Raw genomic sequence first — 25795 nt, forward strand, 5'->3', positions numbered from 1 at the left:
TTTCAAGGAAAATATATCACGAGGTTTGGAGAACATATATTTTAGTCTGCATTAAGATAAAGTTGTTTTGCGGTCTTCTTTTAAATTTATGCCTAAAGTTGTGAATTCTAACAACATCAATAGGGAAGTTATTGTTCCTTTCTCTTGTTAAGTGTATCCAGTCCACGGATCATCCATTACTTGTGGGATATTCTCCTTCCCAACAGGAAGTTGCAAGAGGATCACCCACAGCAGAGCTGCTATATAGCTCCTCCCCTCACTGCCATATCCAGTCATTCTCTTGCAACTCTCAACAAAGATGGACGTAGTAAGAGGAGAGTGGTGTATTATAGTTAGTTTTTTAACTTCAATCAAAAGTTTGTTATTTTTAAATGGTACCGGAGTGTACTGTTTCATCTCAGGCAGCATTAGAAAAAGAATCTGCCTGTGATTTCTATGATCTTAGCAGAAGTAACTAAGATCCACTGCCGTTCTCACATATTCTGAGGAGTGAGGTAACTTCAGAGGGGGAATGGCGTGCAGGTTTTCCTGCAATAAGGTATGTGCAGTTAACATATTTCTAGGGATGGAATTTGCTAGAAAAATGCTGCTGATACCGGATTAATGTAAGTTAAGCCTTAAATGCAGTGATAGTGACTGGTATCAGGCTTATTAACAGAGATACATACTCTTATAAAAGTGTAATATAAAACGTTTGCTGGCATGTTAATCGTTTTTATATATGTTTGGTGACAAAACTTATTGGGGCCTAGTTTTTTTCCAGCTTCAGTCTGTGGGTGACGTCTCTGAATCGGGGAGACCTGATTCAGAGATTTCTAATTTTAAATTTAAGCTTGAGAACCTCTGTGTATTGCTTGGGGAGGTATTAGCTGCTCTGAATGACTGTGACACAATTGCAGTGCCAGAGAAATTGTGTAGGCTGGATAAATACTATGCAGTGCCGGTGAGTACTGATGTTTTTCCAATACCTAAAAGGCTTACAGAAATTATTAGTAAGGAGTGGGATAGGCCCGGTGTGCCCTTTTCCCCACCTCCTATATTTAGAAAAATGTTTCCAATAGATGCCACTACACGGGACTTATGGCAGACTGTCCCTAAGGTGGAGGGAGCAGTTTCTACTTTAGCAAACCGTACCACTATCCCGGTTGAGGACAGTTGTGCTTTTTCAGATCCAATGGATAAAAAATTAGAGGGTTACCTTAAGAAAATGTTTATTCAACAAGGTTTTATTTTACAGCCCCTTGCATGCATTGCGCCTGTCATTGCTGTGGCGGCATTCTGGTTTGAGGCCCTGGAAGAGGCCATCCATACAGCTCCATTGACTGAAATTGTTGACAAGCTTAGAACTCTTAAGCTAGCTAACTCATTTGTTTCTGATGCCATTGTTCATTTGACTAAACTAACGGCTAAGAATTCCGGATTCGCCATCCAGGCGCGTAGGGCGCTATGGCTCAAATCCTGGTCAGCTGATGTGACTTCAAAGTCTAAATTACTCAACATTCCTTTCAAGGGGCAGACCTTATTCGGGCCTGGTTTGAAAGAAATTATTGCTGACATTACTGGAGGTAAGGGTCATACCCTTCCTCAGGACAGGGCCAAATCAAAGGCCAAACAGTCTAATTTTCGTGCCTTTCGAAATTTCAAGGCAGGTGCAGCATCAACTTCCTCTGCTTCAAAACAAGAGGGAATTTCAATCCAAGCAGGCCTGGAAACCTAACCAGTCCTGGAACAAGGGCAAGCAGGCCAGAAAGCCTGCTGCTGCCTCTAAAACAGCATGAAGGAGCGGCCCCCTATCCGACAACGGATCTAGTAGGGGGCAGACTCTCTCTCTTCGCCCAGGCGTGGGCAAGAGATGTTCAGGATCCCTGGGCGTTGGAGATCATATCTCAGGGATATCTTCTGGACTTCAAAGCTTCTCCTCCACAAGGGAGATTTCACCTTTTCAAGATTATCTGCAAACCAGATAAAGAAAGAGGCATTCCTAAGCTGCGTACAAGATCTCCTTATAATGGGAGTGATCCATCCAGTTCCGCGGACGGAACAAGGACAGGGGTTTTATTCAAATCTGTTTGTGGTTCCCAAAAAAGAGGGAACCTTCAGACCAATTTTGGATTTAAAGATCCTAAACAAATTCCTCAGAGTTCCATCATTCAAGATGGAAACTATTTGAACCATTTTACCCATGATCCAAGAGGGTCAGTACATGACCACAGTGGACTTAAAGGATGCCTACCTTCACATTCCGATTCACAAGAATCATCATCAGTTCCTGAGGTTTGCCTTTCTAGACAGGCATTACCAATTTGTAGCTCTTCCATTCGGGTTGGCTACAGCCCCAAGAATTTTTACAAAGGTTCTGGGCTCACTTCTGGCGGTCCTAAGACCGCGAGGCATAGCGGTGGCTCCTTACCTGGACGACATCCTGATACAGGCGTCAAGCTTTCAAATTGCCAAATCTCATACAGAGATAGTTCTGGCATTCCTGAGGTCGCATGGGTGGAAAGTGAACGAAGAAAAGAGTTCTCTATCTCCTCTCACAAGGGTTTCCTTCCTAGGGACTCAGGTAAATTTTCATTTCTACAAAATCTATTAGACGGAGTCCAGGTTATCAAAACTTCTAAATGCTTGCCGTGTTCTTCACTCCATTCCGCGCCCCACGGTGGCTCAGTGCATGGAAGTAATCGGCTTAATGGTAGCGGCGATGGACATAGTGCCATTCGCGCGCCTTCATCTCAGACAGCTGCAATTATGCATGCTCAGTCAGTGGAATGGGGATTACACAGATTTGTCCCCTCTACTAAATCTGGATCAGGAAACCAGAGATTCTCTTCTCTGGTGGTTATCTCGGGCCCAGGGTTCATGGACTCAGGAGGAGAAACTCCTCCCAATAAATATTCTGGAGTTAAGAGCAATATTCAATGCTCTTCTGGCTTGGCCTCAGCTAGCAAACACTGAGGTTCATCAGATTTCAGTCGGACAACATCACGACTGTGGCTTACATCAACCATCAAGGGGGAACCAGGAGTTCCCTAGCGATGTCAGAAGTCTCCAAGATAATTCGCTGGGCAGAGACTCACTCTTGCCACCTGTCAGCGATCCATATCCCAGGTGTAGAGAACTGGGAGGAGGATTTTCTAAGTCGTCAGACTTTTTATCCGGGGGAATGGGAACTCCATCCGGAGGTGTTTGCTCAATTGGTTCTCCGTTGGGGCAAACCAGAATTGGATCTCATGGCGTCTCGCCAGAACGCCAAGCTTCCTTGTTACGGGTCCAGGGACCCAGAAGCGGCACTGATAGATGCTCTAGCAGCGCCTTGGTTCTTCAACCTGGCTTATGTGTTTCCACCGTTTCCTCTGCTCCCTCGTCTGATTGCCAAAATCAAACAGGAAAGAGCATCGGTGATATTGATAGCGCCTGCGTGGCCACGCAGGACCTGGTATGCAGACCTAGTGGACATGTCATCCTTTCCACCATGGACTCTGCCTCTGAGACAAGACCTTCTAATACAAGGTCCTTTCAATCATCCGAATCTACTTTCTCTGACACTGACTGCATGGAGATTGAACGCTTCATCCTATCAAAGCGTGGCTTCTCCAAGTCAGTAAAAAGTCACGAAAGCCTGTCACCAGGAAAATTTACCACAAAATATGGCGTAAATATCTTCATTGGTGTGAATCCAAGAATTACTCATGGAGTAGGGTTAGGATTCCTGGGATATTGTCCTTCCTCCAAGAGGGTTTGGACAAAGGATTATCAGCTAGTTCTTTAAAGGTACAGATTTCTGCTCTGTCTATTCTTTTACACAAGCGTCTGGCAGAAGTTCCAGACGTTCAGGCATTTTGTCAGGCTTTAGTTAGAATTAAGCCTGTGTTTAAACCTGTTGCTCCTCCATGGAGCTTAAACTTGGTTCTTAAAGTTCTTCAAGGGGTTCCGTTTGAACCCCTTCATTCTATTGATATCAAACTTCTTTCATGGAAAGTTCTTTTTCTGATGGCTATTTCCTCGGCTCGAAGAGTCTCAGAGTTATCTGCCTTACATTGTGATTCTCCTTATCTGATCTTTCATTCAGATAAAGTTGTTCTGCGTACAAAACCTGGGTTTTTACCTAAGGTGGTTTCTAACAAGAATATCAATCAAGAGATTGTTGTTCCATCATTATGTCCTAATCCTTCTTCAAAGAAGGAACATGTTTTGCATAATCTAGACGTAGTCCGTGCCTTGAAGTTTTACTTACAGGCTACTAAAGATTTTCGCCAAACATCTAACCTGTTTGTTGTTTACTCTGGACAGAGGAGAGGTCAGAAGGCCTCGGCAACCTCTCTTTCTTTTTGGCTTCGGAGTACAATCCGTTTAGCCTATGAGACTGCTGGACAGCAGCCCCCTGAAAGGATTACAGCTCATTCTACTAGAGCTGTGGCTTCCACCTGTGCCTTTAAAAATGAGGCCTCTGTTGAACAGATTTGCGAGGCTGCAACTTGGTCTTCGCTTCATACTTTTTCCAAATTTTTTTTTTTTAGTTTTCAAAAGAGCTTTATTAATCTTATCATGTTTACAAATAAGAATATGCACACAATAAGAGAAAAACAAAATAGAAACAGAATTAGCAATTCGAGGACTCATCTCGTCCTCTAAACGGTCTATAAACACACATTTTGAAATGAATAGTAAATTGTTCAAGGAAATTCCGCTGACACAGTGGTTAGTTAAAATATATAATGGAACTTTATAGCACAGATGGGGGAGACCCAGAGGTCCCCTGACCAGGAAAGAAGGGGGGAGGATAGAAGTCTAGAAGTGAGAAGAGGGGAGGGGAAGGAGAGGGTAGAGGTATATGTCGTCCGTCAAGGGTGGGTACGTCATCAGGAAGACATCTGAGTCCGGCCAGGACTATCCCTAGTTCAGACCTCTCGTGCCGTCCAAGAGGGCTAAGAGGGAGTATTAGGTCTCCAGGTTGTGTCATAAATGTCTTTCCAGTCGGCCCAAATAAGCTCAAATAGGTCAGAATTGCCTAGATTATAAAATATGCTTTTTTCCATGGTGTATAAGTAGGCCATATAGGAGCAAACTCTTGACCAGCTGGGTGGGGACTCCGATTTCCAGTCACAGGCTATCAGATGTTTAATGGACATAAAGAGGTATATACTTATGCAAGCATGGTGTTTAGGGATGGAATGAGTACCTATGTGTAGCAGGGCAACTGCGGGAGAGCTACGTAGGGAGATCCCCAACTTGGGAAGAGCTCTAAAACATTTTATCCATAAGGGGCGTATTTTGGGACATTCCCACTAGATGTGTAAAGAGTCCCCTCTCTGACCGCAACCTCTCCAGCAATACGGGGATGCGCTTGGAAATATTTTAGCTAGCCTGGTGGGCACGTAGTACCAATGGGCCACCAACTTATAAAAAGTTTCGAATAGGGTGATGCAATGTATAGTTTTTTTAGTTCGCTCAAGCGCTTGTTCCCAGTCGTTTGCTGTGAATGATTTGTCTAGTAGGGATCCCCACTTTACAAGGTGGGGAGCTAGGTCTGAGTTTAGATCAGAGTCCACCAGGATGTAGTGTCTGGAGAGGGGTTTGTAAAGCCTCTCTCCTTGATTCCAAGTGGTCTCCCACAAGGTCAGTGGACTGTTTGACTGCGGCTTAAAGCCCCAGGAGGTCAAGAAACTTTTAACTCTGTGATATTCAAATTTCAGGATATGGGGTAAGGCCCCATCTACTCCCAACTGTGTCTCAGATTTAAATCCACATTCCGATGGCGGGAGCCAGAGGTCCGAGACCACCTTTATTCCAATTTGGGACCATTTCAGAGGATGAGCATCCTGTAGCCCTACCAATAGGCCGGACAAGGAGGCTATGGGAGAGGGGTGGGGAGCAATTTGTCTAGAGTGGCGGATTTTATCCCAAAATTGCAGGCATTCCCGGATAATGGGGTTTATCAGGGAGAGCTCCCTACGACAGTGTGTAGGTGTCCAAATCAGATCACGCAAAGTTAGGTTGTAGGGTAATGAGGCCTGTTCAATAGACTTCCATATGGAGGAAGACTGTATGACTCCCCATTGAGAGACATGGGTGAGCATGGCTCCCTCATAATATTTTACTATCGAGGGGGAGCCCAGACCTCCCTTTGACCGAGGCAGCTGTAGAACTCTCTGCGCCACCCTTGGGGGTTTGCCCTGCCATATATGTCTAGTGAACTCACTCTGGAATTGTAATAAAATATGCCTGGGGACTCTGATTGGTAGGCAACGGAATAAGTATGTGAGTCGAGGTAGAAAGGACATCTTTAAGGCTGCGATCCGTCCCAGCCATGAGACTTAGGAGAGGTTCCACCTCCCACTGAGGGAGCGAAGCTCTGTCAGCAAGGGGAGGTAATTGTCCCTGATAATCCGGGGGAAGTCATTGGATAGTCTGACTCCCAGGTGGGTCACTGAAGATTCTGACCATTTGTACGGGTATTTGAGTTTTAGAGGGGCTATAGAAGAGTTCTGAAAGCCTTGAGTGTAAATCTCAGTTTTAGGGATATTTAGTTTGTAATGGGAGTGGGCACCAAATTCCCTGACTATCAGTAAAAGTCTAGGGAGGGTGGTCGTGAGATCCGAGGAGAAAAGGGTAATGTCATCAGCAAATAGGGCTATATTATGTTTGGTGCCACATAGGGTGATCCCACTCATACGTGGGTCAAGTCTAATTTGTTCTGCCAACGGCTCGATGGCCAGCGCGAAAAGTAGGGGTGATAAGGGACAGCCCTGTCTAGTCCCGTTGGAAATTTGGAACGGGGGAGTTTGGAAACCAAGTCCCTTAACTGAGGCGGAGGGAGTAGAGTATAAGGCTTTGATTGCTCCTATGAGGGAGCTTGGGAATTTAAAGATGTCAAGTACTTCCCACAGAAAACGCCATCTCACCCGATCAAAGGCCTTTTCTGCATCTAATGATATGATCGCCATGGATTTGTTAAGGCTGGACGACAGAGTCATAAGATTCAAGAGTCTTCTAGTATTATCTGGTCCCTCTCTTTTGGGGATAAATCCTACTTGGTCTGGGTTGATTAAACAGGGGAGAAGGTTGGCAATACGATTAGCTAAAATTTTGGAGAAGAACTTAATATCAGTATTGATTAGAGAGATTGGCCTGTAACTGGAACAAAGCGAGGGGTCCTTATTAGGCTTTAATATAGTTACAATAGTGGCTTCGAGAAATTCACTCTTAAATTTACCTTCCTTCCTAGCTAAGTTGAAGAGTCTAAGGAGTAGGGGGGAGAGTTCTTGGATATAGGTTTTATAGAAGTGTACTGGGAAGCCATCTGGCCCAGGTGACTTAAATGATTTAGAATTCTTGATAACGTGTTGCACTTCTCGGAGAGAGAATGGCAAGTTTAGAGTATCCCTTTGATCGGGTGAGAGGGATGGTAGATTCAAAGATTTTAAGTACTCGCGAATGGAATCTTCCGAGGTCATGGGGGGGTTCTCGGATTTTTCTATATTGTATAATTTGGAGTAAAACTCGGCGAAAGACTCCCCTATTTGTGAGGGAATTTTAAGGAGAGAGCCCTCCCTGATAATGCCATGTATACGTGAGATACTAGTTCTATTTCTAAGTTTATTGGCTAAAAGGGTGTCCGCCTTGTTGCCCTTATAGAAGTACAGCTGTTTAAGTTTAGTTAGGTTTTCCTGGGTTCTCTGAAGCTCTAACTGAGAGATGTGATTTTTAATATCAGTTATTTGAGTCGTTAGTGGGGAAGTAGGCTTTAGTCTATTTTGGGCCTCCAATTCTCTGAGTTTAATGTGGGACTGAGACAGCGAAAGACCCGCTTGCCTTCGTATTTTAGCCTGTTCGGATATCAATAAGCCTCTTATGGTTGCTTTAGCAGCCCCCCATAGGGTATCATCGTCTACCTGTGCCCGGTCATTAGTTTCTAGGAAATGTCCAATTTCTGTATGTAATTTTTATCGGAGGGGAATATCTTGTAGTAAGTTGTGGGGCATGCGCCAGGAGGGTCTGGAGCGAGTGGTATTTGAAGATATGAGGTCGGCGATAACGCAGTCATGATCTGACCAGGGGCAAATATGGATGGCCGTGTTAGTGACTAGGTCTAGAGAGTCTGCCGTAGAGAATATGTAGTCGAGTCTAGAGTATTGTCGATGCGAATGTGAGTAGTGCGTGTAGTCTCGGTCTTGAGTGTGAATAGACCTCCAAATGTCAAAGAACCCTGAACCTGTCATAAGGGTACGGAAGTTCGCTGCAAGTCGTTCAATAGAGGGGGGGCCCTAACCAAGTCAGAGGATTTTCTATCTAGTTTCGGTTCCCAGGTCATATTGAAGTCGCCCGAGATAATAACCCTACCTTGTTGGTGTTGGGAGATAACATGGAGAATGTGTTTGAGGCACTTAGGTTGGTGAGTAGGTAGACTGATGCAAATGTATAAAGCACATGGTTAATGTTACAAATTAGAATGATATACCTGGCCTGTGGATCTCTGATGGTCAAGACTGGTTCAATAGCTAGTCTCCTGTGTAGGAGAATTGCAGTGCCCCTGGCTTTTTTAGTAAAGGGAGCATACTCAATGTGTGTATAATCCCTGGAGGAAAGTCTAATCGGTTCGTCCTTGAGCCAGTGCGTCTCCTGGAGGAACACTATGTCAGGATTGTGGTGTTTCAGTGAACGCAGTAAGAGGCTTCTCTTAAAGGGAGTGTTAAGTCCTCTAACATTTTGAGTGAGAAACCTCAGAGGAGAGCTAGTCATGTATAATAGTGGTTAAAGGTTGGAACCGGGAAGTCAAAATATCTGAGTCTGGGAAACAGAATGGGGGAAATGAGAAAGGGGGGATAGGTAAGTAGAAAAGGAAGGCACTGGGAAGTGCCTCTGGTGTGGTGGAAGTAGTCCACCTCAAGTGAGCCCTAGTGTGGGCTTCAGTTGGGGGGTTGAGAAAACTGCTCCGGAGCTAGCACAGTGGAGCAGAGACATCAGCCCCGCTCTAAGAGTAAGTTTGTCATAATATAAAGTGCTTAAACCTAAACAATTACAAAACAGCAAGTAGCATAACTTATCAGAACTTATAATATATAACTTATTCCAAAAATAAACATTTTGGCGGCTCAGAAGGTCTCACAGGAATCCTGCCTTAGTCAAGATGTAGGCTAGGCAAAAAGTACCATCAGGAGAGACCCTAGGGCCGACAAACTTCTAAACCAGGGCATGTGGCTTCTGTAGGAGCCTACTCGGTGGGCTCAGGGTGCCCTTGAGAGACTTGCAAGTGTTGTGTCTTGGGCCTTTTTATTCTCTGTTCTTTTGTCGACCATTCAGGAGCTGATGCTCTCAAGGCAGGCTGAGATTGAGCCCGTACATTGAGAGGGTCCACTAGAAGACCCCATGAGGCCAGTAGAGACGTACCCTGAGAGGGTGTGGTGATGGTTATGGATTGGTTATCTTTGGTAACTATGAGCCTGGTTGGGAACCCCCATCGATATCGGTAGTTAGCCTTGCGAAGAGCAGTGGTTACTGACTGGAAGTGGCGACGTTGTTGGAGGGTATGTGCAGAGAGGTCAGGTAAAATTTGTACCCCCTCAAACCTACCACTTAGATTTGGTTTACGGTAAGCAGCTTGAAGAAGGCGATCTTTATATAAGTAGCTATGGAAGCACACTACAATGTCCCTCGGCTTGTCAGAACTCACCGACCTGGGGCGCAATGCCCTGTGCGCTCTCTCCATTGTGCTAGACAGGCCTTCAGGGGTGCCTATAAGCTCTTTGAAGAGATCTTGGAGGTAGCCTTGGATATCCGCTGGAGTCACTGTTTCTGGGACTCCTCTGAATCTGATATTGCTTCGTCTCGATCTGTCTTCCATGTCAGCCAATTTAGATTCCAATTGCGAGATCTGCTCAGCAAGGTTTTCGGCGTAAGCCAAAATGTTGGATTGATCCACAGCCTGATCATCTTGTTTGCGCTCCAGAGCATCAACTCTGTCACCAATTTCCGAAATTTCTTTCTTGAGTTCTGCGGAGCTGCGCTGGATTTCCTGGGTGATGGACTTAGTCTGGATGGCCAGGAGTTTCTTGAGCGATGATTCTGTAATGTAATGTTGGGAAGAAGATGCTGAGTGTTGGCTAGATTGGGACTCTTCATCTTGGGAGTCCTGTTCACTCATCTCCCCACCTGGGTGGGGTGGGGGTTCCTTGGAGATGTGGGTGAAATGGTCAAAGACTGTCTTCCTAGGTTTGGGGTTAGACTTTGAATGTTTCTTTATCATGTGAGGCATCTTATATATTAGTAATTGGATATCCAGGGGGCAAAATAGGAAGTCTCTGGGGGCTCAAAGGCAGTGTCCTGCTGTTTTGGAAGAAATTCAAGGGTTATACATACTAAAGTGAAGCACGTAGTTTACATAGTACCTATTTCGTGGTTAGAGCGGGGCTGAGTCACACTTAAAAAAGAGAAGTTACATTAGCACATAATTTTGTAGTTACCACTCAGGTCCCTCACCTCGGGGAGCAGGGGGATACGACCCGAAGGAAGGGAAAAGGAAATTGGAGGTGACCCACCCGGACTAGCCGGACGGGAGCGGGGAGGTGAGGGGTCAAATAGCAGCAATCAAAAATCAGATAATATACCAAGCCTAGGTTACCTGGCGCAGTGGCCCCTGCTGGTCAGTGCACGGGAGAGAAGCTAATATTGCTTTCTCAGATAATTGACAGTTCAAATAAGTGCAATGAACAGGCAGGAGAGACTGGGGTATGAGGAATATGGGATCACAAGTCTTGTGGAGGAAAAAACAGCAGTTATGTAAGGTCAATGCAATCAAATAAGACAATAAACCAGGCCACAGAGAAACAGAGGCCGGTAACTAATTAGGTTGTGTAGGTAAGCTGTGGAAGGAAACAATTGTTATGAAATGACACTACACCAAAGGCTTCATGCCTAAGGACAATTGCACTGACGCAGCAGCCTTTCACATTTATTCTTTTATTAAGAGTTCAGATTATAGTCCCACAGTCTCAAAGAAGTGAAGTGTAAGTGAAGTAACAGTGGGAGATTTCTCTAAGATATCTGATAAGGAGAGGGATTGTATAAGTTATTAATAAGGAATGGGGTCAATTATCTTCCTCCCAAGTTATACAGTGAAAGAGGATGAGGGTCTCTGGTGCAGTTAAAGTTAGCTCCTATGTATTACTCTTTAGATTGCCAGGCAGGGAGAACAGTTGCTAGGGAAGCAGAGACAGAATGGGGTATATAGCATCCAATGTCTCCAGGGTATAAATATGCCAGCTTAAGATAATATAAGACCTGGGGGCTAAACACTTATCCCTTGAATGTGGGGTGCCGGTATAGGGAGATGTCAGTGACCAAGGTAGTGAGGTAAATTGTACTGGACTCACCCGGTCTGTTTAGCTAAGGACGTGTATGGAGGTGCTCTTTTGTGTGCCGTCTCACCTTACCGGATCGTCTGGTTGTCCTCTAGAAGCTGATCTGGGCGCTGGTCCTTGTGAGTAAGCCAAACACTCTAAGGCCTTAGATCCTGCCGGCGGACCTCTCACTGCGCTATCAAAATGGCCGCGGTTCGCGCCAGAAAGTCCCACAGGCCCGAGGTTGAGAAGTCTCACGGAGTGTCAGATGGAAGCCACCGGCAAACCTCTTGCTCCCTCAGCCTCCCCTCTGCTGGTTGCGCAAGAGGGACGAGGTGGTTGTGTGTTCCGTTTGGAACCTGGTTACTGCTTGGAGCCTGTGATCGGTGCGAGAGGCCCTCCGGTTCCTCTAACCTGCAGGTACGGCTCAACTCTTCAGCTCCGGATCGGATCCCCGACTCTCCGGAGCCTGCTGCCGGGGTGCCTTAGGTGCTACGCTGGGACTCCAACCTCTTTGGAGCTAAGGCAGTCTCAGAATTCTCTCCGCTCTTGAGACTGAAGGTTCGCTGTGATGTGCGTGGTCGTCGTCTTGCTAAGGGACACCAGGCAAGGTAATGGCGTGCCAGTTCAGCAAGCGTGTGGTCAGTAGGTACTCCGGAGCGGATCCCCGACCCTCCGGAGTGAGATGCAGTAAAGGGACAGGCTTCGGCTGGGAGCTGTTAGAAGCAAAAGTTAGGCCTCCGGAGCGGAGCCCCGACCCTCCGGAGGATATGGTCTCACTCAGCCTCACCCCAATCGGAAAGTTTTGAGGCAAAGGCTTAAAATAAAGGTGCAGAGTCACAAGAGTAGGTCCCTGTTCCCTAGTGACCTGTGTGCTGAAAGGTATAAGTTCCAAAAGTTCTCTTATTTATAGAAAAACTAATAAAAATTGTGCTATCCAAAAGTTCTCTTATTTATAGAAAAACTAATAAAAATTGTCTCCTGAAAGCACGTCTTCTCTCTCCTGCGGCTAACTCCGCCCCCCCTTTTTCCAAATTTTACAAATTTGATACTTTTGCTTCTTCGGAGGCTGTTTTTGGGAGAAAGGTTCTACAGGCAGTGGTTCCTTCCGTTTAAGTTCCTGCCTTGTCCCTCCCATCATCCGTGTTCTTTAGCTTTGGTATTGGTATCCCACAAGTAATGGATGATCCGTGGACTGGATACACTTAACAAGAGAAAACATAATTTATGCTTACCTGATAAATTTATTTCTCTTGTAGTGTCCTTTTCAGGCAGGTCTAAATTTTAATTAAACTACAGTCACCACTGCACCCTATGGTTTCTCCTTTCTCGGCTTGTTTCGGTCGAATGACTGGATATGGCAGTGAGGGGAGGAGCTATATAGCAGCTCTGCTGTGGGTGATCCTCTTGCAACTTCCTGTTGGGAAGGAGAATATCCCACAAGTAATGGATGATCCGTGGACTGGATACACTACAAGAGAAATAAATTTATCAGGTAAGCATAAATTATGTTTTCTTGTATCCTAATCTTAAGAATACTCTTATATGAGCTTTACATTCTTTGGATGTGGTAAGAGCTTTGAAATTTTATATTGTGTGTACTAAAGATTTAAGAAATACTTCTAGTCTATTTGTTATTTTTTCTGTTTCCAGAAAAGGTCAGAAAGCCTCTGCCATTTCTTTGGCATCTTGGTTGAAACTTCTGATTTACAAAGCTTATTTGGAGGCGAGGCAGTCTCCGCCTCAGAGAATAACAGCTCATTCCACAAGATCAGTTGTCACATCTTGGGTTTTCAAGAATTAAGTTTCAGTTGATCAAATCTGCAAAGCAGCCACTTGGTCTTCTTTGCATACATTTACTAAATTTTACCACTTTGATGTTTTTGCTTCTTCAGAAGCAGCTTTTGGTAGTAAGGTTCTTTAGACAGCTGTCTCAGTTTGGTCCTAACACCACTGCTCCTTAACTCGTTCACCACCACTGAGGTGGCGGACAGCAATCAGCCCGATCGGCCAATTGATCGCGAATCTGAAGGGGGTGGTATTGCACCAGCTATTCACCAGAACTGCTGGTGCAATGATAAATGCAGACAGTGTTTGCTGTCGTCATTTATCGATGTGCAGCTGACATGATTCGCTATAGCGGATCATGTCTATCTGTACCATGATAAATTTACCCCTTAATGTTAAACCTTACCAATTTTAGAAGTCTGTAAAGTAACGGGAATTCATGTGTTAAGACGAAAGTCAAAACTATAATTTGAAATATTTATTATGTCAAAAATGATCACAGTGCATTAATATTAACAAGATTACATAAAAATATACAAAGGTACAATACCCAAAGTCTAAACACTCTATTTTACAATCCAGCAAATGTATAACTTTTTCCCACTCAAGGGGGATTGAGATCTAGATCCTGGGTCACACACGCAATTTCAGGAAAAAATGCTCTCCAGTAAATGCCAATTTTTTGTGTAATTTTACCCACTATATACATGGCTGTTATACATAGCTCATCAGGGCTAGATTGGGTAAAATAATCCACCTCCTGCTTTTTAAGTTAAAGAAAGTCCTGAATTTATTCCATTAGCATAAGATTTGCCCAGATATAATAACTGTACCTGCAAGATATTCCAATAAAGTTTTTAGGCTGCACAGAACACTGTTTTTCCATTCTTTATTGTTCCAAGACATTTTTACTTATGAAATTATATTTTGTTACGAGGCTAGTTATCCTGTTGACCCCCAGATCTTGTTATTGGTTACAGACTTGTCAATTAACTATGCCAAGTTGTATTGCTCTTAAAGGCTGGTTTTGGGCTCTGGCAATACCTTGGGGTTAGTGATGTACATCGACCAGTTTCACAAACCGTGGCATAAAAAATATTTGTGTCGTAACTTAGAATTCCTAAGTTAAGTTTACAAGAAAATTAACCTCTTCTATGCAAGACAGTGCTAGCAGTGCTGGTTACATGACAGGGATATTGCAGGTGGGAATAGTGCCCAAGAAATTTCTCTTCTGAGTATGCTTTTCTTTCCAATGGCATGGAGAGTCTACAAATCCATTCTAATTACTAGTGGGAATTCAACTCCTGGCCGCCTGGAGGAGGCAAAGAACACCCCAGCAGAGCTTTTAAGTTTCACTCCTACTTCCCATAAGCCCCAGTTATTCTTTGCCTTATACATTGGGAGGATGTGCGAAGATGGTGTCTGAAGATATTTAATCCTTTAAAGGGTACTTTTCCCTGCAAGCAAGGATTGTGGCTATGCTGTGTCCATGTACAGTAATTCTCTTTAGTAAGAGTAATGCTGGCTTTTAGCAGTTAGAAGACGGTGAGGTGGTCCTTGCTTAACTTCTAACATCTATGCTACCCTGTTTTTCTTTTTTCTACAGGTCCCTGAGTCTGTCATACTTGAGATGATGTCCCTGCCCTGCAGCTGGATCCACAGGTAAGTGCTTTCTCTTCTAGGTGAGAAGGACCAGCACTTTAAAGGTTAATACCTCTGTGGATATTTATGGGCCTTATTACCTCTTTTATTTGGGGATAAACTTAGGGCTTCCTGACAGGGCACTGTTACTTTTGCTAGAGGTGAAGGGGTTAATTGACTGTTTTACTGAGGTTGGCATGAGAGTGGAACATGTTTGGGCTACATCTTATATTGCCCTTATTTATTATGTTTAGACATCTTGTGTGGGTTATGTTTTTGAGTTTTACGCTCTATGGACATTTCCAGGCTGTGTACATTATTGAGACTTCAGCGCAACGTGCACACTTTTTATTATGTCGCAGTTTAATTTTCTTCTTTGCGGTTGCAGCTTCCTTTAGACGTTGTGGAGAGCGGAGCGTACTAGGCAGCAATTTTGTCCATCATATCGATTTAAGAAGTTTTTGTGCGGATCAGTGTCTGGTGTTGTTTACAGTTAACTATAAGAGAACAGTTTTGATTCTAAAACTACTTAGTGGGAATTGTCTTCTGGTGTCAGGAGTGGTGTGTCCTCGGCAGAGCTGAGGTATAGAGGTGCCACTGAATAATTGAAAACGTTTTTATTATCAGCATTTTTTGAGTGCTCAGAGAAAATATTTATTTTAAATTGAGTGTTAACTATTTATCTGGGAATCCATTTCTAGCATAATGGACACTAAAATTAATTTAGATTCTTATTTTAACAAATGTTTATATTGTTTAGAGGCTCAGATCATTCCTCCTGTGCAGTTTTGCTCCACATGTGTTAATAAAATGTTGTTGTCTAAAGATACCCTCTCAGAGCCACCTGTCTCTTAGGATAATGTTGTCCGTGACATGCCTGAACGTTCACTTCAAACGTCCCAAGCTTTAGCAGTTTTACATGCAGTGCCCTGCGGTTCCTCTCAACCAGTTCCTGGGGGGGGGGGGTTATTTACCAGCAGATTTTGCTGCGCAAATAACTTATGTGGTTTCTGCAGCCTTATCACCCTTCCCTATTGCTGGTAAGAGAAAAAGGAAATCTAAAAATATATCTCAACCAGAGAGAAAACACTTGGTCTTTTGGCTTTTTTTTTTTTTCAGTTTTTTTTCCAATGGCAGGAAGAGTCCACATTGGCCACAAGGAGACACCTCAGACAAAGCTTTAAGTATTCCTCCCACTTCCCTTATTCCCCCCGTAATTCTTTGCCTAGTCAACTAGGAGGTTGGCAAAGAACATACTGTGGATGTTATGCTCTAAATGGGTAGTATCCCATCAAGATAGAGCAGGGGAGTTGTCAGTAGCCATGTAATCCTCTTAGTAAGAGTTTTGGTGAATGTTAGCTCTGAATGTCATGGGGAAGATTCCCTTGCTTCCTTCCAGTTTATTTATGCTATCCTCCTTGCAAGATGTACAGTGTTAGTTACACTGGTTTCCTTGTGTCACAGGTCCCTGTCAGAATGAAAAGCTACTGTCAGACCTGGGACTGATCAGAAGGCTGCTTGGACGGAAGATTTCTGACTGGTAAGATATCCCCCTTAAAGCTTGTGGGATAAGTGTACTAGCATAAGCTAGTTTACCCCCATTGGGGATCAGCAATATTGGAAAATTTCCTCAGAGCATTTTTTATAATGGGGCTTTTAATATTCAGCCTCTTTTATGCCAGGGCATTTTTACTTTACAGCTGCAACGCCTCTCTCTGCACCGCAGGTTTGGAGACAGTACACAATGTTAAGACATGGGAATGTAGGGCTTGATCTCTGTCAGTAGCTCCATCTGTGGTGCTCTATACGGGCGCAATGCTTTAAAGCATAGACGGAGCAGAGAGAGATTATGAGATTTATTGTGTGGGTATGGAAGTGGCACGATCGCAATGCATGCTCTTACTTAGCTCAGACAGTGTGTTGAACGAATAGGCAACTACAAGTTGATGTGACTAGTTTTACTTGGTATAACTTTGTTGGGGCATTTAACTGCAGCGCCATTTTGACTGTGCTGTGCCGGTGCGCACTACGAACGGCGCTTCCCGCCACAGGCAGTGTTTTGCCGTGCATTCACTGAGCGAGTCTCCTTTCAGTCATGTACTAGCCTATCCTGATTGCCTCAGGCAAGCACTCTGCATAGAGCATACCCTAGCGATCCGACTTATTAAATGATGTTTAAGGATAGTTTGAGTGTTGTATTTGTGTTTTACTTTCCAAATACAGATTGGGTACTAATATGTATTTTATAACAGGTTAGGTTGGGGTATAACTATCCTATAATGAGACCCAAACTCTGCCTCCTAAATACATACAAATTATCCCAAAAATAATTTGTAAATAACAAATACTTCATGCGAACAAAAAGGATGGCGTAGTGAGTGACTGCTGGAATGGGTATGATATGACAAAAAAAGTGTATATAGTGTTTCACCACAAATGAATTCACCAAAAAATCTCCAATATATACGGTTAATAATTCATATGTTCTATTTTAATCTGAGAGAAGATCCAATACTTCAATTTCAGGGTGCAAAATATTACTCCATAAATTTGTAATATAGTAAATGTTACTTTATAAAAGTAAGATCAATCAAATGTTTCAGGTGCTAATGTGATGCAAAATAATATGTAACATTTGAAATGACAATATCAAAAGTTAATACAAAACTATGCTAAGAGTCTATTTAACAGTAAGTATAAATTTATTTTGATCTCACTTTTTTTAAAGATTTATTCAAGATGATGTTGATACAAAATGTTATATGATGTCTATGTTAGACACTTGGCAGTTTTATTCACTTCCAAATGCAGGAGGCGGTCTCACACACGACATTAGGCTCTTTTTGGAGCAATCTGTACAAATCAGAAAAGAGCAGAACGCCACGGGCGTCCACCCTCTTCCACATTTAGCAGTGAATTAAACTGCCAAATCCACGTCTAGTAGCTATCCGTGTTAAATAAATTTTCTCCTGAAAAATTGTATATGTTTTTTTAGAACTTGCTTTGTTGAATTATAAACTATATCAAGCTTAATTTTTATTTATTTATTTTTAGAAATGGGAACAAATTGAAAACAACGCTAAGCTGAGGCACGTGGGTAGCAACTTTTGTTTAGACAGCAAGAATTCCAAGAATGGGGGTCTCACAGTGGAAGCCTGCAGTTCATCCTTATCTCAGCAGTGGAAATTCTCTCTTAATCTACAGCAGTAGGACAAATTAAACAAATGGGGATCAATATTGGTTTATGGAAACTTGTTCTGAGTATTTTGCAGATATTTGTTCAACATTCTGCAATGTTATCTCAGTATTCAATTTTGACATCAGAAGCAAGATTATATGGAGGTGGGCAAATAAATAATATAGTGGGTCTTTTACAGATCTCTGTAAAGTTTGATTTAAAGTTTTGAATTTTTTAATTGTATATGGAGCCTCAATGAGGAACAGAAATAATTTAAAAGAAAAAGAAAAAAAACTTTAATATGATGAAGACACAGAAGAGAAGGAATGGTGCCAGATTCTAAAGAGAGAGACACTCTCAGACATTTGTGAGCATATGATTTTCTCCGTTAAAGATGTGGGGGGGGGGGGTTGTTTTGTTTTTTAAATAAATCAGAAAAAAATGTTTCCACCTGTGCATTATGACCCTCTTTCACAATGACCTTTACTATATAATATAGTGGCCATAGTTGCTCCTTTTTTATGCTTAGCTTTATTAAATACTTTTTAAGTAGAAATAACATATTAGTGTTTGGATTGATAATCAATATCAAACTATGAAATTGAAAGTTAATTAGTTTTTCTTTCATCAGATGATGGGAGTCCATGATGCATCACCTTTGGGATTACACTCACTGGACACTACTGACACTAGGGGGAGGCAAAATACCCCTACATACCAGAGCTTAAATCTCTCCCACTCTCCCTGGATCCCTCAGTCAAGTTCTTGATGGAGTTAGGTGAATTCTGAAGTACTGATCTACATACACATAATTAAAAGTAGTACACTAGCCGATTTGAAACCCTTTAGCCCCTCAGAGTGCCAGATTCCCAGTAGAATGCATATTTATCTGCCAAGTAAAATGCATATTTATCTACAGTGTGCCCACAGTCCTCCCTGGGGAAATGCGGTTTTATCTGCATCTGGATTAGAGTGTGCAAGATCCTTGGCACTATGCATGCAGTACCCCGGATGTCCCCAGTCAAGTGCACAGTAGAAAATGTTCATGCCGGCTTTTTGCATGAACATGTAAACCTTATTCACATTGTCTGGGGACAAAGGAGAGTGCTATAACTAGTTTCACTATAATTGGAGTACTCCTAACACCACACAAACTTTAGCAATTTTGAGGCACTTTTGCAAAAAATGGGGTTACTGTCTCTTTAATTATAGTGAAACTGGTTTTAGCACTCTCCTTTGTTACTGGGGACTTTAATGCAACATTCTTTCCCTACCTGCATTAACATACAGGATTTTGGCATAAGGTTTTGGTTTTAGCGCTTACCAGTAGTGCAGTTGCACTAAAGGTTAACCTTCCTGTCTTCTTTTCCTGTTTCTGAGATGCTGTTGCATTTTGTTTGTGTCAGAAGAAGTTTTCTGTGGGTGTTGTGTGACTCTCGGATCATAACAGAGTTTTTCTAAAAGTTGGAGATAAACTATTTAACCCTTTTTTGCTTTGGTTTATTGCTTGTAAGCTCATCACTGTTTTGTACAGTTATTTCAATCGCTTATTTGTCAGTATACCTTACTGTATTTCCTTTTAGGGATTATTCAGTTTTACATTGTGCAACGGCTGCACATGTGCTTGTTACTATCTCAGATAAATAAGCTTCTTTTAATTATTTCCTCTCTATTCTCCTACGGAACAAAAAAAAAAGGTGCAGCTCAGGTCAGTCAGTGGATAGATTAACCCTTTCCAATTTGTGTGTATCTTTAATACAAAGGACGTCTAATTTTTAGTAATTGCAAGCTACAGTTGTTTCAATGAATATTGCTACTATCAGTAAATATAACGCATGCTTCACTGCTTTAAAAATGAAAAAAAAAGCCTACCACACCTGGTGTTCCCAGGCGGTCTCCCATCCAGGTACTGACCAGGCCTAGCCCTGCTTAACTTCCGAGATCAGACGGGATTGGGTGCATTCAAGGCAGTGTGGCTGTCTACACTAAGTGCCTCTTCCCAACACGTTTTGTTCTTGCTCATGCTGTCATTCACAGTCTAAAAAATGTAAGTTAAAACGGGGTTAAAATTTAGATGGCAAATATATAAATAAATAGTGCCAGTACAGGCCCAGAATCACTTGCTGACCCATGACAAAAAGTATACACAGATAAAGAGTTTCCTGACCCTCTTTCTGCCTGCCTGCCTGCCTGCCTGTCTGTCTTTACAAAAGATAATTATCTTTAATACAATGGACATCAAATTGATAGTAATTGCAAGATACAGTTGTTACAACGAATATTGCTACTATCAGTAAATATGACGCATGCTTCACTGCTTTAAAAATGAAAAAAAAAAAGCCTACCACACCTGGTGTTCCCAGGCGGTCTCCCATCCAGGTACTGACCAGGCCTAGCCCTGCTTAACTTCCGAGATCAGACGCATCCAAGGCAGTGTGGCGGTAGACAATAAGCACCTCTTCCCAATGCGTTTTGTTCTTGCTCGTGCTGTCATTCACAGTCTGTGAAAAATGTAAGAGTTAAAACGGGGTTAAAATTTAGATGGCAAATATATAAATAAATTAATAAATAGTGCCAGTACAGGCCCATAATCGCTTGCTGACCCATGACAAAAAGTATACACAGATAAAGAGTTTCCTGCCCCTCTTTTTGCCTGCCTGTCTGTCTGTCTTTACAAGAGATAAATATCTTTAATACAATGGACATCTAATTGATAGTAATTGCAAGATACAGTTGTTACAACGAATATTGCTACTATCAGTAAATATGACGCATGCTTCACTGCTTTAAAAATGAAAAAAAAAAGCCTACCACACCTGGTGTTCCCAGGCGGTCTCCCATCCAGGTACTGACCAGGCCTAGCCCTGCTTAACTTCCGAGATCAGACGCATCCAAGGCTGTGTGGCGGTAGACAATAAGCACCTCTTCCCAATGCGTGTTGTTCTTGCTCGTGCTGTCATTCACAGTCTGTGAAAAATGTAAGAGTTAAAACGGGGTTAAAATTTAGATGGCAAATATATAAATAAATTAATAAATACTGCCAGTACAGGCCCATAATCGCTTGCTGACCCATGACAAAAAGTATAAACAGATAAAGAGTTTCCTGCCCCTCTTTTTCCCTGCCTGTCTTTACAAAAGATAAATATCTTTAATACAATGGACATCTAATTTTTAGTAATTGCAAGATACAGTTGTTTCAATGAATATTGCTACTATGAGTAAATATGATGCATGCTTCACTGCTTTAAAAATGAAATAAAAAGCCTACCACACCTGGTGTTCCCAGGCGGTCTCCCATCCAGGTACTGACCAGGCCTAGCCCTGCTTAACTTCCGAGATCAGACGGGATCGGGTGCATCCAAGGCAGTGTGGCGGTAGACAATAAGCACCTCTTCCCAATGCGTTTTGTTCTTGCTCATGCTGTCATTCACAGTCTGTAAAAAATTGAAGAGTTAAAACGGGATTAAAATTTAGATGGCAAATATATAAATACATTAATAAATAGTGCCAGTACAGGCCCAGAATCACTTGCTGACCCATGACAAAAAGTATACACAGATAAAGAGTTTCCTGACCCTCTTTTTGCCTGCCTGTCTGTCTGTCTTTACAAAAGATAAATATCTTTAATACAATGGACATCTAATTTTTAGTAATTGCAAGATACAGTTGTTTCAATGAATATTGCTACTATGAGTAAATATGATGCATGCTTCACTGCTTTAAAAATGAAAAAAAAAAGCCTACCACACCTAGTGTTCCCAGGCGGTCTCCCATCCAGGTACTGACCAGGCCTAGCCCTGCTTAACTTCCGAGATCAGACGGGATCGGGTGCATCCAAGGCAGTGTGGCGGTAGACAATAAGCACCTCTTCCCAATGCGTTTTGTTCTTGCTCGTGCTGTCATTCACAGTCTGTGAAAAATGTAAGAGTTAAAACTGGGTTAAAATTTAGATGGCAAATATATAAATACATTAATAAATAGTGCCAGTACAGGCCCAGAATCACTTGCTGACCCATGACAAAAAGTATACACAGATAAAGAGTTTCCTGACCCTCTTTCTGCCTGTCTGTCTTTACAAAAGATAAATATCTTTAATACAATGGACATCTAATTTTTAGTAATTGCAAGATACAGTTGTTTCAATGAATATTGCTACTATGAGTAAATATGATGCATGCTTCACTGCTTTAAAAATGAAAAAAAAAGCCTACCACACCTGGTGTTCCCAGGCGGTCTCCCATCCAGGTACTGACCAAGCCTAGCCCTACTTAACTTCCGAGATCAGGTGCATCCAAGGCAGTGTGGCGGTAGACAATAAGCACCTCTTCCCAATGCGTTTTGTTCTTGCTCGTGCTGTCATTCACAGTCTGTGAAAAATGTAAGAGTTAAAACGGGGTTAAAATTTAGATGGCAAATATATAAATAAATTAATAAATAGTGCCAGTACAGGCCCATAATCGCTTGCTGACCCATGACAAAAAGTATAAACAGATAAAGAGTTTCCTGCCCCTCTTTTTGCCTGCCTGTCTGTCTGTCTGTCTTTACAAAAGATAAATATCTTTAATACAATGGACATCTAATTTTTAGTAATTGCAAGATACAGTTGTTTCAATGAATATTGCTACTATGAGTAAATATGATGCATGCTTCACTGCTTTAAAAATGAAAAAAACATAATTTATGCTTACCTGATAAATTCCTTTCTCCTGTAGTGTGATCAGTCCACGGGTCATCATTACTTCTGGGATATTGCTCCTCCCCAACAGGAAGTGCAAGAGGATTCACCCAGCAGAGCTGCCATAACTTCCGAGATCAGGTGCATCCAAGGCAGTGTGGCGGTAGACAATAAGCACCTCTTCCCAATGCGTTTTGTTCTTGCTCGTGCTGTCATTCACAGTCTGTGAAAAATGTAAGACGGGGTTAAAATTTAGATGGCAAATATATCAATAAATTAATAAATAGTGCCAGTACAGGCCCATAATCGCTTGCTGACCCATGACAAAAAGTATACACAGATAAAGAGTTTCCTGCCCCTCTTTTTGCCTGCCTGCCAGTCTGTCTGTCTTTACAAAAGATAAATATCTTTAATACAATGGACATCTAATTTTTAGTAATTGCAAGATACAGTTGTTTCAATGAATATTGCTACTATGAGTAAATATGATGCATGCTTCACTGCTTTAAAAATGAAAAAAAAAAGCCTACCACACCTGGTGTTCCCAAGCGGTCTCCCATCCAGGTACTGACCAGGCCTAGCCCTGCTTAACTTCCGAGATCAGACGGGATCGGGTGCATTCAAGGCAGTGTGGCAGTAGACACTTAGCACCTCTTCCGATCACGTTTTGTTCTTGCTCGTGCTGTCATTCACAGTCTGTGAAAAATGTAAGACGGGGTTAAAATTTAGATGGCAAATATATAAATACATTAATAAATAGTGCCAGTACAGGCCCAGAATCGCTTGCTGACCCATGACAAAAAGTATACACAGATAAAGAGTTTCCTGCCCCTCTTTTTGCCTGTCTGTCTGTCTTTACAAGAGATAAATATCTTTAATACAATGGACATCTAATTTTTAGTAATTGCAAGATACAGTTGTTTCAATGAATATTGCTACTATGAGTAAATATGATGCATGCTTCACTGCTTTAAAAATGGAAAAAAACATAATTTATGCTTACCTGATAAATTCCTTTCTCCTGTAGTGTGATCAGTCCACGGGTCATCATTACTTCTGGGATATTGCTCCTCCCCAACAGGAAGTGCAAGAGGATTCACCCAGCAGAGCTGCCATATAGCTCCTCCCCTCTACGTCACCTCCAGTCATTCGACCAAGGACCAACGAGAAAGGAGAAGCCAAAGGGTGTAGTGGTGACTGGAGTATAATTTAAAAAATATTTACCTGCCGTAAAAAACAGGGCGGGCCGTGGACTGATCACACTACAGGAGAAAGGAATTTATCAGGTAAGCATAAATTATGTTTTCTCCTGTTAAGTGTGATCAGTCCACGGGTCATCATTACTTCTGGGATACCAATACCAAAGCAAAAGTACACGGATGACGGGAGGGACAGGCAGGCTCTTTATACAGAAGGAACCACTGCCTGAAGAACCTTTCTCCCAAAAATAGCCTCCGAAGAAGCAAAAGTGTCAAATTTGTAAAATTTGGAAAAAGTATGAAGCGAAGACCAAGTTGCAGCCTTGCAAATCTGTTCAACAGAGGCCTCATTCTTAAAGGCCCAAGTGGAAGCCACAGCTCTAGTGGAATGAGCTGTAATTCTTTCAGGAGGCTGCTGTCCAGCAGTCTCATAAGCTAAACGTATTATGCTACGAAGCCAAAAAGAGAGAGAGGTAGCAGAAGCTTTTTGACCTCTCCTCTGACCAGAGTAAACGACAAACAGGGAAGACGTTTGTCGAAAATCTTTAGTTGCCTGTAAATAAAATTTTAGGGCACGAACTACATCCAGATTGTGCAGAAGTCGTTCCTTCCTTGAAGAAGGATTTGGACACAAGGATGGAACAACAATCTCTTGATTGATACCCAGGTTTAGTACGCAGAACTACCTTATCCGAGTGAAAAATCAAATAAGGAGAATCACAATGTAAGGCTGATAACTCAGAGACTCTTCGAGCCGAGGAAATAGCCATTAAAAATAGAACTTTCCAAGATAACAACTTTATATCAATGGAATGAAGGGGTTCAAACGGAACGCCCTGTAAAACGTTAAGAACAAGGTTTAAACTCCATGGCGGAGCAACAGTTTTAAACACAGGCTTAATCCTGGCCAAAGCCTGACAAAAAGCCTGAACGTCTGGAACTTCTGACAGACGTTTGTGCAACAGAATGGACAGAGCTGAGATCTGTCCCTTTAAGGAACTAGCGGATAAACCCTTTTCTAAACCTTCTTGTAGAAAAGACAATATCCTAGGAATCCTAACCTTACTCCAAGAGTAACCTTTGGATTCGCACCAATATAGGTATTTACGCCATATTTTATGGTAAATCTTTCTGGTAACAGGCTTCCTAGCCTGTATTAAGGTATCAATAACTGACTCAGAAAAACCACGTTTTGATAAAATCAAGCGTTCAATTTCCAAGCAGTCAGCTTCAGAGAAGTTAGATTTTGATGTTTGAAAGGACCCTGTATCAGAAGGTCCTGTTTCAGAGGTAGAGACCAAGGTGTACAGGATGACATGTCCACCAGATCTGCATACCAAGTCCTGCGTGGCCATGCAGGCGCTATTAGAATCACTGATGCTCTCTCCTGTTTGATTCTGGCAATCAATCGAGGAAGCATCGGGAAGGGTGGAAACACATAAGCCATCCTGAAGGTCCAAGGTGCTGTCAAGGCATCTATCAGGACCGCTCCTGGATCCCTGGATCTGGACCCGTAACGAGGAAGCTTGGCGTTCTGTCGAGACGCCATGAGATCTATCTCTGGTTTGCCCCAATGACGAAGTATTTGGGCAAAGACCTCCGGATGAAGTTCCCACTCCCCCGGATGAAAAGTCTGACGACTTAAAAAATCCGCCTCCCAGTTCTCCACTCCCGGGATGTGGATTGCTGACAGGTGGCAAGAGTGAGACTCTGCCCAGCGAATTATCTTTGATACTTCCATCATTGCTAGGGAGCTTCTTGTCCCTCCCTGATGGTTGATGTAGGCTACAGTCGTGATGTTGTCCGACTGAAACCTGATGAACCCCCGAGTTGTCAACTGGGGCCAAGCCAGAAGGGCATTGAGAACTGCTCTCAATTCCAGAATGTTTATTGGTAGGAGACTCTCCTCCTGATTCCATTGTCCCTGAGCCTTCAGAGAATTCCAGACGGCGCCCCAACCTAGTAGGCTGGCGTCTGT

The 25795-nt window shown here is 42.6% G+C and overlaps 1 protein-coding gene, 3 non-coding genes and 4 pseudogenes across 4 annotated transcripts in view; 1 reads left to right on the top strand and 7 right to left on the bottom strand.

Annotated features, from left to right (window-relative positions):
* GALNT2 (polypeptide N-acetylgalactosaminyltransferase 2) overlaps positions 1-19431 on the top strand; it is a gene marked incomplete in the record, with an annotated part of 519141 nt that extends 499710 nt beyond the window's left edge. The window contains 1 exon segment of the mRNA XM_053711154.1: positions 17820-19431. Within this exon segment, the coding sequence (XP_053567129.1) occupies positions 17820-17975 (156 nt within the window).
* A 377-nt stretch (positions 19432-19808) lies between these two features.
* Positions 19809-19927, bottom strand: LOC128658337 (uncharacterized; annotated as a pseudogene).
* Positions 19928-20281: 354 nt separating this feature from the next.
* LOC128658409 (uncharacterized) lies at positions 20282-20390 on the bottom strand (annotated as a pseudogene).
* A 357-nt stretch (positions 20391-20747) lies between these two features.
* LOC128658439 (uncharacterized) lies at positions 20748-20856 on the bottom strand (annotated as a pseudogene).
* Positions 20857-21204: 348 nt separating this feature from the next.
* Positions 21205-21323, bottom strand: LOC128658477 (5S ribosomal RNA). The gene has a single exon (XR_008402171.1). It is a non-coding gene; the product is annotated as a 5S ribosomal RNA (ribosomal RNA).
* Positions 21324-21680: 357 nt separating this feature from the next.
* On the bottom strand, positions 21681-21799 carry LOC128658485 (5S ribosomal RNA). Its single transcript, XR_008402178.1, has one exon. It is a non-coding gene; the product is annotated as a 5S ribosomal RNA (ribosomal RNA).
* A 348-nt stretch (positions 21800-22147) lies between these two features.
* On the bottom strand, positions 22148-22256 carry LOC128658407 (uncharacterized; annotated as a pseudogene).
* Positions 22257-23141: 885 nt separating this feature from the next.
* On the bottom strand, positions 23142-23260 carry LOC128658479 (5S ribosomal RNA). The gene has a single exon (XR_008402173.1). It is a non-coding gene; the product is annotated as a 5S ribosomal RNA (ribosomal RNA).
* Between the last annotated feature and the right edge of the window lie 2535 nt (positions 23261-25795).

This window comes from Bombina bombina, chromosome 4, assembly GCF_027579735.1.
Source record: "Bombina bombina isolate aBomBom1 chromosome 4, aBomBom1.pri, whole genome shotgun sequence".
Classification (NCBI taxonomy): domain Eukaryota; kingdom Metazoa; phylum Chordata; class Amphibia; order Anura; family Bombinatoridae; genus Bombina; species Bombina bombina.